The sequence below is a fragment of the Elephas maximus genome, chromosome 4 (assembly GCF_024166365.1).
Source record: "Elephas maximus indicus isolate mEleMax1 chromosome 4, mEleMax1 primary haplotype, whole genome shotgun sequence".
Taxonomy (NCBI): domain Eukaryota; kingdom Metazoa; phylum Chordata; class Mammalia; order Proboscidea; family Elephantidae; genus Elephas; species Elephas maximus.
In genome coordinates this window covers 152,266,927-152,282,301 of record NC_064822.1, presented here as the reverse complement: position 1 = coordinate 152,282,301, position 15,375 = coordinate 152,266,927, and the positions used below count along the sequence as shown (strand labels likewise).

The 15,375-nt window shown below is 37.3% G+C and overlaps 1 protein-coding gene across 2 annotated transcripts in view; it reads left to right on the top strand.

The window, feature by feature from the left end:
• The window catches only part of KITLG (KIT ligand), a 100,981-nt gene extending 88,151 nt beyond the window's left edge, over positions 1 to 12,830 (top strand). The window contains exons 7-9 of one of the 2 annotated variants that reach the window (XM_049884020.1): positions 257 to 324; positions 1,331 to 1,407; positions 8,513 to 12,830. In XM_049884020.1, the coding sequence (XP_049739977.1) occupies positions 257 to 324; positions 1,331 to 1,370 (108 nt within the window). In that variant the 3' untranslated portion in view covers positions 1,371 to 1,407; positions 8,513 to 12,830. The remainder of the gene's footprint in view (positions 1 to 256; positions 325 to 1,330; positions 1,408 to 8,512) is intronic. The other variant, XM_049884019.1, reaches the window with a different exon arrangement.
• The last annotated feature ends 2,545 nt before the right edge of the window (positions 12,831 to 15,375 follow it).

Sequence of the window (15,375 nt, the reverse complement as noted above, 5' to 3'; positions counted from 1 at the left end):
TACAAATGCCATGTATTATCTGTTATTTTGGATGTTTAAGCCTGTCGAAAATTTTATAATGTGCTAAATCATCGTTACTCAGCTTTTCGAAGTATCTTTTGAATCTGATTACTATTCAAGTCCTGGTAGTTTCTTTATTACTTTTCTACCTCCAACATCCTAAAAATGTTGAGTCAAAAGTACTGTCCATTTTGTCATAATTTTTTGAAATATATCTTGCATGCTGAAAAAAATTATGTCATTGTTCTTTTCCCAGAAGAAACAACCAAATCTTACAAGGGCAGTTGAAAATACACAGATCAATGAAGAGGATAATGAGATAAGGTATTTTGTTGTGTTAAATGTGTGCATTGGTAAGCTTGGCATAGCTATTTCACACACTGTGCACATGCACATAGCGTCTTTAAGAAGTTGCTCACTGTCCTGATGGCAGCTCTCAACCAGTGTCTCCCAACTCTCGTTCATGTTTCTAACCTTTCACTCCCTCAGTCCTATATCTGCATTTACCTGTGGGATACCTTCTCATATTTGTCTTCATGACCCTTCTTAGGGTATCAGAAGTGGTCATCTCTGCTTGCTTTATTTCAATAAGCAGCTGCCTTGCTCAGGCTCCTGGCCATGGATCTCTGAAGGCAGGTTTAATTATTCTCCTTTTCCACACCATTGCCAGAGACATACTGATTTTTTTTTTTTTTTTTTTTCAGACTCTTTTCCCAAGCTTAGCTGTTTCTTTGGCAGTGGCCGTTATCTTCAGCCAACCTTTGTCACATTCTTCCTTAAACCATGGTTTATAATAACACTTCCTATTCAAGATACCTTCACTGATTTTTCTTTTGCTTTTTTAATATATCTTAACTTCATTCTGGTTTTCAGAGCCATTAATTTTTCTTAATATATTCAGTATTTTGTTAAAAACAAGAAAATTTTTAGGATGCCTTTCCATTTATGGTGGCGGACCCCGATCACTCTTTTACCTTATTCCATATTGCCCTGGCACCAATATTTTCGTTTACATTCAGTTATAGTCTTTATTTGATGCGTTACTTTCTCTCATATCATGCCTGTGTGTATTATGCACACATGTTCGGTGCATGCAAGCATTTTTAGTATGGGCATGTGCATACACAGAGAATTTTTTAAACTCTTGTAGACTATGTTGAGTTAAGTACAGCCTTCCCCAGTGTATGATTTATGAAGTTAAGCTTCCCACTCAGTTTTGCAATCTTTTGCTACTGGATTTGCAGAAAACCCTGCCTTTTACAATGTCCAGATCATGGTGTACTTCGAAATCTCTATCCAAAAGCAAATAAACATTTTTCTTGTTTTTTAGTATGTTGCAAGAAAGAGAGAGAGAGTTTCAAGAAGTGTAATTGTGGCTTCTATCAACACTGTTACATTCGTACACTGGTAAGTTTATAGAATTCAGGCTGAAATGTTTAACAAGACCTATATAACATCCTGGATGCCAGGATTTAGAAACAAAATGTATTAGTAAGTCTTATATCAAGCAGCTGTCACTGTTTTCACCAAAGCTGTTACATAATTGTGCATATCAAATTCATAGTCTCTATCTCAAGCTTTGAACGGTCAGCAGTGTTTGTCCTGATTAATGGATTCATCCTGCATGGAAGATACACAAAAACAAAATAAAACAGTTTGGTGTTTATTTAAACCCGTTTTGAGACCAGAAAACGAATTAGACAAGAGAATAGAGCAAGTTAGGACTAAAATAAAATAGTAGAGGAAAAATGAATAAAACTAATTTCATTTGGGTGCTAACACCATAAGGTAATAGAAACGGTGTCTCATTTTTAGATGTTGAAACAAAAGAAAAACCAAAAATGTTTTTTCTGCCATGTTAAGGGAAAGGAGAAAAAGTCAAAATATCTTATGGTCAGAAGGGTGAAACTGTCTAGGTGAAGTGCCACCCGCCACTTGACTGATGTAACAATTATATCTCGGAACAGTCCAGAGTCTAGGGTGCACTGAATATGAACCAATGACAGATGCCTGTGGTGATTATGTTGGACCAGTGGAGGGAGAGGTTGTTGGAGAAAGGAGAGTAAGATGTGGCCAGAAGGGACTGATGTTCCGTCTCCTCTCCTGTCTACATTCTCTTCATCCAAGCTGCAGATACTGTTGGAGGAACACACAGTGTGGCACTAACCTAATCCAATTATTGATTCACACTGTCCTCACTTTCAGTTCTGCAAACTGGCTGTTAATTTTGTTACTACTCATGGAATCCCCAGCACACTTATCCACAGCAGCATCCAAATGTTCTCTCCTCTTGCTAAATCGACAAGTCTTCCCTGCCCTCCTTCATCAATTCTCGTAGATAATCACAGATGCGGTCGGTCTATGGTCAGCTCTGCCTTTTCCTTTCAGGTCACTGTCCTGTCAGGTTTCCTTCTACCTCAAATTCAGAGATTTAACTCTAGATCTGAGCTTTCCCCCAGGGAAGCTGTGTCTTAGCTCTTTGCTTCTCCAGGAACTCACTTTTATGGTTGTAGAACATCATTTCTCAACAACCCAGAATAATATGACATAATTACGGAACTTAGTTTTCTAATACTTCACTCCTGTTATTCTAGACTTCATCATTTTTGTCATCAAGCATGCTCTTGATCAGCATGTCGAATGTATGAATAACACCCTCTCTTCTTTCTGTTCCCCATCCTAGCTTTTCTCAAGGCTCATTTTCCTGTCAATTAATGTGAATAAATAGACCCTTTGCTCTACCCTTTCTATTTTCTGAGTCAGTATTCCCCAAGCTGAAATCATTATTTTTCCTAGAAACCCATGTAATTGTTCTTCAGCCCCTGTATAAGCCGCCTTGTTTCTTCCATAACTGCCGTTTTGGTTCCCTTCAGCCAGACGTCCACAAATCACACATTAAATGGTGAATTGAGTCCTAAAGGCTCCAGTAGTGTCCTCTGTTGTTTGTTCTGGGCCTGCATTGCTGAGATCCTGTTTCGGGCATGGGCCTTTAATCCTGTGGTTTTCAATTTGGCATTCATGCTGTGGCATTTGGAGAAGGGATTATGATGGGGAAAATCCAGGCCACTTGTTTAGGAGGAAAAAATGCAACATCTTCTAGCAACCATGGACAGGCAACTTATGCCTATGTCTACTAGTCAGATAACATCTGAGGACTGAAACTGGGTCTGTCTGATTCTTGCTATGTTCCCAGCACCTAACTTGATGCCTGAGCATTGCAGGCTCTCAATAAATGTTTATACTGAGTGAATGACTAAATGAATGAATGAACTCTTAATGACGAGACCTGCCCGTTGGGAGACTGTGGATGTGATGGACGGGTTATAGAGCACTGTCCAGAGAGAGGAGGCAGAGGGAGCCAGGCCTGAAACCACATGGTAAGGAAAATGGCTTTTCTAAAACAGGGTTTGTTTTTATCTTATGTGTGTATGTGGTATGTGTGTGTTTAATTTGCTGACTTTGATCAGTAAGACGGCAAGGTGTACAAAGAAAGCAAAGAAGGAGAGAGTCACATGGGAAGGCTGCCTTTAATTTATTTTTCTTAACACACAAAACCTTCCTTATGTAGAAAAAGAATCAAATTGAACAGTCAGGTTAAAGAAGTCTGAAACTGTTCAGAAATGAACTTATCACTCACATATATACTGAGTAGTCAGTGTGGGATGGATGTCAGACTGAATGAAGATCGAATAATACCCCTTTTTAGAGTGCTTTACTCATCACTCTGCATAGTCTCCTCAAAGCTCAGCTCTGATACCACCCCCTCCAAAAAGCTGACTCCAAATGAAAGTAATCTCTATTTATGGCCCTCTAATTACACCTCATCTGACTCTTGGTAGGATTTTACAGTTACTTACCTAGACATTTGCTGTTCCCTCCTAAACATAAGCTCTTAGAAGGCAAGATTTATGTCTAATTTAATTTTAGAATTCCACCAAATTATGTAGCGTATCTTTTGCGCACAGTGATTAACAACTTTTTGTTGGATAAATGAATGAAGACATGAGTAAGTGTCTCAAAATTGTTTTCATTTATGTAAATAATAGCAAAAATTTGTTTATGTGTAAAGAAATAAGAATTCACATACTGAGGGCAAGATCAGAAAAAAGCCAAGAAAATAGCTATCTCATCAACATGAATCTATAAACCCTGAAGTGAAAAATGCATGTTTATTATTTGTGATCATTTATTGAGTACCCGTTATATGGTGTAAGGCTTTATACTTAGTCCTGTAAAAACAGAGGTTTAAAACTTACCAAGTTACTTTAAGTTTGGGCAGAGGGGTGTGGCAAAGGGAAGGTTTGGGAGAGCAGATTCTAACCGAGTAAGACAGGAAATCTTCCAAGAAATAACAATAATGGTAGTAAAACGTACCAAGGTAGAAATGAAATGCAGAGTCGTAGTTAAATATTGAAAAAAACTAGATGTAATTTGGAGGATAATCACTTTCTTGGTTAATAAGAAGGGGACAGTAAAGAGAATGACTCAGGTTTATGGCAAGGATTTCCCCCTGAAATGGAAGTTTCACCAACTAAAACAAATTAAATCAGGACAATTATTGAAACACTGGAATAGAAAACATATGGGACAGTTAGTTCTCTGAAGGAAATAACCTATAATTGGAAAACAGATGTTAAATAGGGTTTGCTATTTTAAATAGAAGGAAAAAATGTGGAAGAGATGCAAACAATGAACTGGAAATAAGAGGAAAAGTTTTAAGAGAAAATATACAAAAGCTGTGTTTATTTGACACGAAACATGAAAACATTTATCTGAAAAGTTAAAAATCTCCTTAGTCACCTAGCTGATGCCAAGTATCCATTTGTGGCAGCCCACAAGAACTTCTCAGGTGACTTGCTATACTTTCCATTTATTTGGCTGTGTATCATGCTGTTTAAGAGAACGAAATCAAATAGAGATAAATTACATTAAAAGCTTCATTTATTTTAGTGTATGATAGGGACATTTTGCTCTTCTTTCTCCCCTCAAATGTGATTTCAACAAACTCGAGTACATGCACAGTGGTAGATGCAAAGCTTAATATAACCTAGTTGTGTTCTCAAATTGCTTATAGTCCTGAAAAGGAGGTAAAGGTATGTACACACATTGCCAAATTAAAAAAGCAAACTGGAAGTTTACAAAGCTTAAACTGCAACAAAAGGAACTTACAAAGTAAATGAAATAAGAGATCAAAGATAGGGCCACTGCGTATGGTTATGCAGAATGTGGACTCAACACGATCTAGAGTATTGCTGTGATGACACCCCTTGGAATTATGCCGTGCACAGCCCTATACACTGACCTTGATTGAAGGGAAAGAGAAATCACTCGCACAAAGAGAAAGTCTTTGTTGTGGAGATGGCACTTGAACTAAACTGAATCTGTGGTGGTTGATCTGATTTTATTACCAATAGGCAAGGGATAATCTAGACAACTGCAAGTGGCATGAACTAGGTTATAGAGGCCTGAAAGTACAGTGTTCAAGGGTCAGTTTGTACAGGTGGACACCATGCAGTTCACACATAAAGGGTTAAAATGCTGAGAAGAGAGAGTGGAGATCAGTCTGAAAAAGGATTTGAATGCCAGATACAGGGATTATACTCCATTTGGTAAATTATAGGGAGCCTTTGGGTGTTTTAGAAAAGGTATGAGTAGTACAATCAAAGCAGAGGTTTCAGAAAAGCCATCTGTTAATGGTGTGGCTAGATGGATTGGAGTGCTGAGCTGGAGGCAGGGAGTCCACCCAGGAGGACAGTCTTCCAGGCAGATGCAAGAGAATGATAAAAAAAAAAAAAAAAAAAATTGCCTGAAGTAAATCAAGGCCACGGAAATGGAAAAACATGGACCATTGTGGAGACATTGCAGACAAAGAATTACCCTTAGTTTCTGATGGGATGTGAGGTGCAGCATCACAGGGAACATTCAAGGATGACTTGGAGCCTATGGAAATAAACAGGGTGCCATTATAAGAAAAAGGAAAGTCAGGAGAAGGGGCTGTTGGTAAATATTGGTGGAACCGTCAAGTGGTCAAATATGTTAGACTGGAACTTCAGAGAGCAGTCTGGGCTGGAAATACTAGATTTGGGAGTCATCTACAAAGAATCTAAATTGTTTAGGCACAGATTAAGCCCGTTCTGGTTGACAGTAATAGCATGGGTTTGTAGACACCCAGCGCTGTTTATTGAACGGTAAGTACAAAAAATTATTGTTTGTATAATGAGGCATGTGGAGAGATTCATAAAAGAAACACAAACTGGAAGCTTCCTATAGATCTGAGCTATGGCAGAAGAAAATATATCCTAAAATCCTAAAATTAGAATAAGGACGTGCTCAAATCAAGCTTGGGCATTTAGTGCATAGAACTTGGGAGTGTTTCTTTACCAAATGGAAAGATGTGTGCCTCTTTACCAGGCATTTCATAAGAATTTCTGGAGCTTTGGGGGTTTTGTTTTTTTGACCTTTCTTTCTGTAGGACCCATTGTGATGAAGAGGATTAGAAGGGATTTGAAGATGGGTTCAAGTCTAGGCTCTGCGATTTAGTTAGCTGTAGGTTCTTGGATCCGTTTGTTTGTGTATTTTACCCCCTGATTTTCATATATAGTGAAGGGATCTTAACACTTGTACTGCTTATTCCATGAGTTTGTTCTAAGAATTCAGGGTATCATTTTAAAAATTGTAGTTTTATTTTACGGGAAAAGAGTTGTCAGCCTTCAAGTTTATTTTCTTTGCTAAGTGACCCAGGGACAAAGTCAGAAATAGATTTCCAATGATAACTTCCCTACCTCGGATTAAGGTTAGAAGTTCAAATTATTCTATAGCTTCGAAAAAAAAAAATCCTTATGTTTTTTATCATTACCTCTTGTTTTTCTTACCAAGCTTTATTTTTGAAAATATCTGCTTTATATTTTGAATTTCAGAAGTTTTCTCCTAATGTCTCTCTATTTTTCTTTCTAGGTTTAATTCTGCTTTTCTAGATATAGGCTCTCTAATTCCTAGAGTTCTCTGGTAAATAGTCGTGTAGTATAGTTTTTTTTTTTTTTTTTAAATAATTTTTAGGATGTAACGTTTAGAGAGTCTGGAAGGAAAAAAAAAAACACTGCCCTTCTTATTGTTCATACTATGGAATTCTCTACATAACCTGTACAATGATCTGGAATATTTAAAAACCAGAGGTCTATGATTCTGGGATTGATAAACAAGGACAAAGGTATGGAAAGAGTAAGGAAGTAGGGAAGAAAAGAAGTGCAGAATATATGTATATTTGGGTGCTGTGATTGAAGATGGAGTGAAGAATCTATCTTTAATAAAAAGTTGATGCAGAAGTACCTATCCTTTATTTGAAAGTTGAAAATCTGAAAGCCGAGTCCAGGTCTCAGTGGCTTAACACCATGCCTGAAGAACTAAACCAGTATGGCTTTCATGGTTCAACAAGTACAGTAAGCTGTGATGAGGCCAAAGGAACCTCCCTAGAGGTTTCGTGGAAGCCCTGGTGGCGTAGTGGTTAGGTGCTACAGCTGCTAACCCAAGGGTCAGCAGTTCAAATCCGCCAGGCACTCCTTGGAAACTCTATGGGGTAGTTCTACTCTGTCCTATAGGGTCACTATGAGTCGGAATCGACTCGACGGCACTGGGTTTGGTTTTTTTTTTTTGGTTAGAGGTTTCGTGTGGTGCCAGGATGTCAGTCTTTCTTTTTCTGGCTGACAGTATTGGATAAGATCTTGCTACTGCTGTTTCCTTAGTTGGGGAAAGTGATTTCTCACACCCTGCTAGAGAGTCAAGAGCCTGGAACTGCTCAGTGACTCATGAGGCTATTATGTTGGTGGCCTCTAACCAGCTTCTCCACCTGTCCCGATACCTCTTTCCTGCTGTTCCATCATCCATCCATCTCTATTTCTCCACCCTCTAGCCATTCACTGCCTTTGTTCCCCTGTCCCTTTTTTCTCACCGTTTATCGACTACGTTTTTGTAGACTTGCTAGAGAAATTCAACAGGTTGTTAACCCCCTTTTCATCCATCACGAATTGAGATAATATGTGGTGCCACGATGTCAATCTTTCTAATATGCCTTTCTGATACAGCTGTTTGAAAACCACAGGTTTTTTTATCCGTTCTTTTTTTCAATGAGTATTTATTGGATACTTATTATGTGCCAGGGCCTGGTACAAGTGTTGGAGTGCAGTAGGAGACAAGATAGACAAAGCTCCCTGCCCTCAGGGAGCTACATTCCAATGTAATTATAGTGGAAGGAGACAGACAATAGACAATAAATGCAGTAATTTCAGTTGATGTTGAGTGTTTTAAAAGCAAAAAATAAGAATATATGAGTAGTAAATAGATCACTGCATCTAGAAAAAAATTTAACAAATTCTTTTAGACCGTGTAAGTGAAGCACATATTGCAAATCTGTTATTCACTGTGGAATTAATTAATTAAGTAATTAATTCCGCGATTGAGAATGTAAAGGGAGAAAGCAGACGTGCCATAATCTCTCTTTTTTTCCCTTTCTCTCTAGGCGGGTAACAGTTCATGTTTGCTTCATAAATGAAGCAGCTTAAAACAAATTCATATTCTGTCTGGAGTGACAGACCGCATCTTTATCTGTTCTTGCTACCCATAACTCTGTAAGGATGATTCAGAAATTGGAACAAAGTGTTTTACTGTGAAACTGGCCCTGAATTAATCATCTGTAAAGAAGAACTTGCATGGAGCAGGACTCTATTTTAAGGACCTGGGGGACTTGTGGTCTCATTTAGAACTTGCAACTGATATTGGGAAAGCAGGCACGCGTCGCAGACTGCACGCACCATTTGCATGCCTCCAGAAATGTCTAATTGCTGAAAAACCACATAGCTTTATTTTTCAGTTACAACCTGTAGCCATAGTTAACCTGATCTCTGCAAGTAGATTTCAGCCTGGATAGTGGGGGGTAACCATTTTTTCTCAAAGGGATCGAAAAAAAAATGCTTAAAACAAAAACTCAATCGCATCAGCCACTGTACAGTCTAGAAGGCAGTGAGAGCTAAGTTATGACAGGAGTAGGCAGCTGGTCAGCCTTGTAGCTGCTGATTCATAATGTAGGTCTGGTTATGATCTCTTCCTGACATAGACCGTGCTGAACCATATCTCACTAGACAATGGACATGGCTGGTTCTGTCCATGTCGGGGAGCCAACAATGAACTAGAGCAGTGATGCCTTTGCAGAGCGAAGACTCTCCGGAAGAGTTAACCCATGAAGAAGCTATGAACACTGAACAGCAGAAGTTTGCCAAGGAGGACACTTGGCAACCCTGGTTAAGTCTGCCTTTTCCCTTGACCGCTACAGAGTGAATAGGTCGTGTTTGCAAACTGTATTACAAAATGTTTATATTCTAAAACTGTTACAGAGTCGTGTAAAGGGACTTAGGAGAAAATGCTGAATGTATGGAAGTCCCATTTTAAATTTCCACCGTGGCAGAGAGTAAAAATAAATTACAATTTTTTTTTTTTAATCTTAGATATGGGTGCTTTATATGGGTATTGAAAACTAGGTTACCTGGCTTTTAAAGAATGCAAGGAATCTGAAAACTTTAGTTATTTATAGTATATTCACCATTTTCTGTTTAAAGGATCCATTTATTTAAAATCAGGCACCCTATATTCATTAAAGTTTATGAATTAAAAAACAAATAAAAACAGAGCTTTATGTAGTTCTGCATGTCAGTATGATATTTAAAATGTGTTTCGCATAGTTAGAGTGAATTTGGCAGGGATTCCCAAGACAGACACTGCATTTTTAAACTTGAACTTATGAATGATTATGTGAATTCCTTTTGCCAATTTTTTTTATAGTCAAAGAAACATCCAACTAAAGTCAAAGAATGTTTTCTTATGGTTTATTTTGATGAAAGTTCTTTTGGCATACCATGAAGGTATATGTAAAGGAATTCAAAGCTTTCCAGTCCAATTTGATCATGTGATAACATTATTGCCATGTACTATGATCACAATCTGACCATTTTCAGTGCAGTAATAGAAAAGGGCATATGCTAGATTTGTTTTGATGTCAAGAGTCCAAGCATTTCTGGTATTGTTGGATTTTAGCTTATGTTCAAAGCTAATCCAAATATATCTCTGGTAAGTGGCCTTTGCCCTTTTTTGCACCTAAGAGCCCAGATGGTTTCTACAGTCTTTTCCTTTAGAGTGTTGGGCTTCCTCAGACAGTAATCATTTCCCTAAGATACAACCTAGATCCTTTGGGAAGCTGCATTAATTTGTTCAAGCCCTTGGATATCCCTTGGCATGATCGATGAATAATAAAGCCGAACATCAGTTTAATTGCTAAAAGGACCTGTTCGAATGTGTGACATTGATTATTTTGAGGAAAATAGACACAGGTTAGCATGAGCTATATGTGTAGGTCATGGCCACCTAAGTTCATACTTTTCAATCAAATGGTTTTATTTATTTAACCAACGGGTTCTGTTTTCTCGGGCATATGGAAATGCTGTTTGATAAGCTTGAGAGTACAAAAATGTACCTGTGTTCTCAAAGCTAGTAGCTGGATTTTCAAACTTAAGGACACGGTCCTAATTAATAAAAAAAAGAGTTAAATAAATAGATTCTGCAAATATGAAATCTGACACGATAGGGGAAGGGCCGTGTTGTGCTTAATTAAATGTATTGGTTCGTTGAGAGTTACATGGATTACCAATTTTTGAAACTCTAAAATTCAATAAAATGCATTAAGAATAGAAAAATCCTGTACGTTATTTTGGATGTTAGCTGCTTGGGCATTAACTGTGTCATACCTGCTTTGAAATTAAAAAAGAAAAAAAAGTATATATCTTTGCTTATTTTATCCCATGTATGTTCTGAATATCCTCCCTTCTTGACTCATGGAAACTCATAACTGACATCATAAACCATGAAGTCACCTTTCAAAGTGGTGCCACATATCTGATAGTCTTTTCTTGTAATGTTTCAAAATTGCCTTTTAAAATGATCCCAGAAGCCCTGCAGATTCTAAATTAGACTGAACACTTTACACCTCTTTGGCAGAACCCAAGTCTATAAAGAAACCTGTTCCATGATAAAGGGTGGCTGCCCAGCAATATGGAAGTGTTTCTGGATATTGTATAATAATCTAATGTGCTTACCACACTGCCATTTTTTTAATGAGTCAGAGACTAATTTTTTCAATACTGTCATAGAACAAGTAACCTATCCTCTTAAAATGAAAAAGTGTATGTCTATAATGAAGTATTTGCATTTAGTAAGAATAAAACACATTTCTTGAGCATTAAAGTACTTTGGAGAGCCTTTGTGTCACATTTTAGTATTCTAATTCAACTGAAGTTTTAAATTAATAGAAAAATTCATTCAGAAATCGTGGCTTTTTCTTAATGTTCTTCTGCAGCTAAGTTTTGGCTTCTAAATTAAATTCCAATATGTAGCTTTCAGCTAATCCATATCAATTCTTCTTTAACTAAGAAATACATCTTTCAGAAAGACAGTTTGGCATAATGGGATGGATGTTGGGAAAAATTATCAGGAGCCTCCACTGTGTCGTTAACTGATGTTGGTAAATCATCTCTCCTCCTTAGATCTCACTTTAAAAAAAAAAATCGGTATGGTGAACTCTGAGTTCCCTCCTAAATCAGGAGCCTATTCCTCTATGACTAACAAAGAAGTTCAAAGTGACCTGAGACTATCCTGTACAAAATATTTAGCTCTCCTCTCTGTGAATAAGCATCTTGACCATAAAAAGTCATTGCTGTTCGTGTTTCTAATGTAAATAGGATCCATTAGTAAGAGTGAAATTCAGTCTCAAGTAGTGTGAATTGGATAACCATTTACACAAGAGATGGCTTTTTCCTTTGCTTAAATAAACGTTTTGGGTCACCTCTGAAGAATGAAAACCAGTAGTACATTTTAGTCTGGAAGAAATACTGTAAGATGTGTGTAATATTTGGAAATGCACCAAGGTAAGCATTTAAATGCCCTCATTTTATTAAAAGCTAAGAGCAGAAAAATGTGAGAGGCTTCTTTAAAATTGTGGAATGTTAAAGATATTTTAGAATCCATTTGGAAAGGGGTAATCCATAAATTATATTTTAAATTTGGAAAATGGGATAAGAATTGTAAAGTAATGGCAACTTGTCTTTGAAACAATATTATTTTGAAATTTGGCTTTAAGATATAAACATTCAGATTGAAATTCTAACTAGTTCACTTGTGTTTGGTCACACAATACATGCCATTGCTGCTTTCCATTAACTAATCTTAAAATGCCTTAGATAAATGCAAAGATTAAAAAAATGGTACTTGCATTTCATAACAAGGTGTTTTAGAAATATAATCCATATTAAAATGGATATTCATGATCCTAAAATGTTTGCTAAGCATTGTAAATTTATAACTGCCATCTCCATCCACATTCTTCCGATGTTTTTAAAAATAAATTTAAGATAATAATTGTTTAAACTGAAAACCATGGTATTTTCAGTTGTTTGATTTCTGCACTACAAGACTCACTAAATACAATTTTCCAATCAAAATATCTTATTCTCCTATATTCAAAGGGTTGATGTGTGATTATAGTGTCCACTTGCCACTGTTTTTTAAAATCAATGGACTTGAAAAGTATTCAGTCATTTAGATGGATGCACAGATATATTGCTAGTTCAGTCATAGGTTGGAGTTTGCATATTGTAATGTAAATGTATGTCAACACTATTCTAAATAGTTTTATTATGATTGAAGTTTAATTAAATAAAAAAGTTGTAAAATGTGTTGTGTATGTGTATATACTGTATGTGTACTTTTTAAAATAGTTATATGTCCTGATCCTTTTTTATACAGGTTTGAATTTGAAATTACATTATATATACATATACTTTATTGTTCTAAATAAAGAATTTTATGCACTCTCCTAAGTTTGCCCTGTTGTTTGATATAAGCTCATCACATATGTTCACAACATGGTTGAATATTTATTTAGCTAAAATCAAATTTTCCTATGGAATCTTGCTGTTAATCTAGATTTCATAGAAGTATGGACACAACAGGATAAGAAATCCTTTTAACTCAATATTTATTGGTCACTGTATTAGTTTCTGGAGCCCTGGTGGTACAGTGGTTGAGAGCTACAGTTGCCAATCAAGAGGTCAGCAGTTCGAATCCACCAGCCACTCCTTGGAAACCCTATGGGGCAGTTTCACCCTGTCCTATAGGGTCACTATGAGTTGCAGTCTACTCAACAGCTAAGGATTTGGCTTTTGGTTTGGTATTAGTTTCCTAGGGTTGCTGTAACAAAGAACCACAAATTGGGTGGCTTAAAGCAACAGAAATTTATTGTCTCAATTCTGACAGGCTTCAAATCCAAAATCAAGGTGTTGGCAGGGCCGTGCTCTTTCTGCAGGCTCTAGGGGAGAATCCTTTCTTGCCTCTTCCTAGCTTCTAGAGGTTCATACCAACCCTTGGTGTTCCTTGGCTTATAGACACGTCACTCCAATCTCTGTCTCCATCATCACATAGTGTTCTTTTCTATGTATAAAGTCTCTGTGTCACTTTTCCTCTTTTTATAAGGATTCCAGTCATATTGGATTAGGACCCACCCTACTCCAGTAGGATCTCATGTTAGCTAACAACATCTTCAAAGACCCTATTTCCAAACAAGGTCACATTTGCAGGTACCGGGGGTTAAGACTTTAATGTATTTAAAAAAAAAAAAAAATTTTTAGGGGGATACAATTTGACCAATTGTTGTTGTTAGATGCTATTGAGTCGGCTCTGACTCATAGCAACCCTATGTATAACAATGAAATGTTGCCCGGTCCTGCACCATCGTCATAGATATATTTGAGCCCATTGTTGCAGCCACCATGTCAAATCAATCTCATTGAAAGTCTTCCTCTTTTTTGCTGACACTCTATGTTACCAGGCTGGTGTTCTTCTCCAGGGACTGGTCCCTTCTGATAACATGTTCAAAGTATGTGAGACGAAGTCTCTCCATCCTTGCCACTAATGAGCATTCTGGCTATACTTCTTCCAACATAGATTCGTTCATTCTTCTGGCAGTCCATAGTATACTCACTATTCTTTGCCAACACCATAATTCAACCACGTCAGTTCTTTGATCTTCCTTTTTCATTATCCAGATTTTGCATAACAGTTACTAGAACAGGTAAGGTAATCAAGGAAGATAAAGTTGAATTAACACATTGCTTACCCTCAAGAGGTTTCTAACTTAATTGGGGAGAGAGAGAAAATCCACTGTAGTATGTATAAAGTTACAGTGAAGTAACTGCCTAAATGCAAAACCAAGGCTCAGCTAATGTGGTTAGGACATGGAGGAAGGAAAATGTTTATAGACTAGGGGAGGTATTTGGGCTAAGACTTGTAAGGAAGAGACTGATTTTGATAGAGAATGAGAATTATGCCCAGTCCAAGCAGTATTTTCCAAGCAAGGAGTTCTAAGTTTTCCAGTTTATTCCATCAAATCAAACTAGTATGTCCTGAGCATATACTACACAAAGAGATATACAGAGAGATGAGACCAGACCCCTGAATGCCACAACAGGGAGTGCAGACGTTATTCTTAGGGGCCATGAGAAACCATTTTTTTTTTCTGAGAAGAGGAATAGCAAGATCAGACCCAATTATGGCTTCTGTGATTCAGGCAATAAATAATCGCCTTGAAAATCCTTGGTTAATACTTAACTGTCAAGACCACGTCCCCCAGGTATATGACGCAACACTCGTTCTCCCACCTGTTTGGTCATTTCAGAATTCTTTGCTGATTCTCCCTCCTCTGACCACACTTTAAACTTTAAATTGCAAACTTCCATCAACATAAGCTTTTTTGCTACTGTTGTTAGTTGCCATTGAGTCAGCTCCAACTCATGGTGACCTTATGTTTAACAACAAAATGTTGCAAGTTCTGTGGCACTTTATTAACATGAGCATGTTTGAGCCCAGTGTTCTGGCCACTGTGTCAGCCTGTCTCACTAAGGTATCTCTTGCCTTCTCCAACCCTCCACTTTACCAACCATGATGTCCTTTTCTAGTGGTTGCTTTTTCCTGATGATGTGCCCAAAGTAATCCTGCTGAAGTTTTGCCATTCTTGCTTCTAAGGGGTATTCTGGTTGTATTTACTCTAAGGCTGATTTGTTCGTTCTTCTGGCAGTCCATAGCATACCCAGTATTTTTCACCAAACAAACCAAAAAACCAAACCCACTGCCGTCGAGTCAATTCTGACTCATAGTGACCAACACCACAATTCAAATGCGTTAATTACTCTTCTGTCTTCCTTTTCTCATTGTTCAGCTTTCGTATGCATATGAGGGGACTGAAAAAACCATGCCTTGGGTTAGGCACAAATTAGTCATCAAATA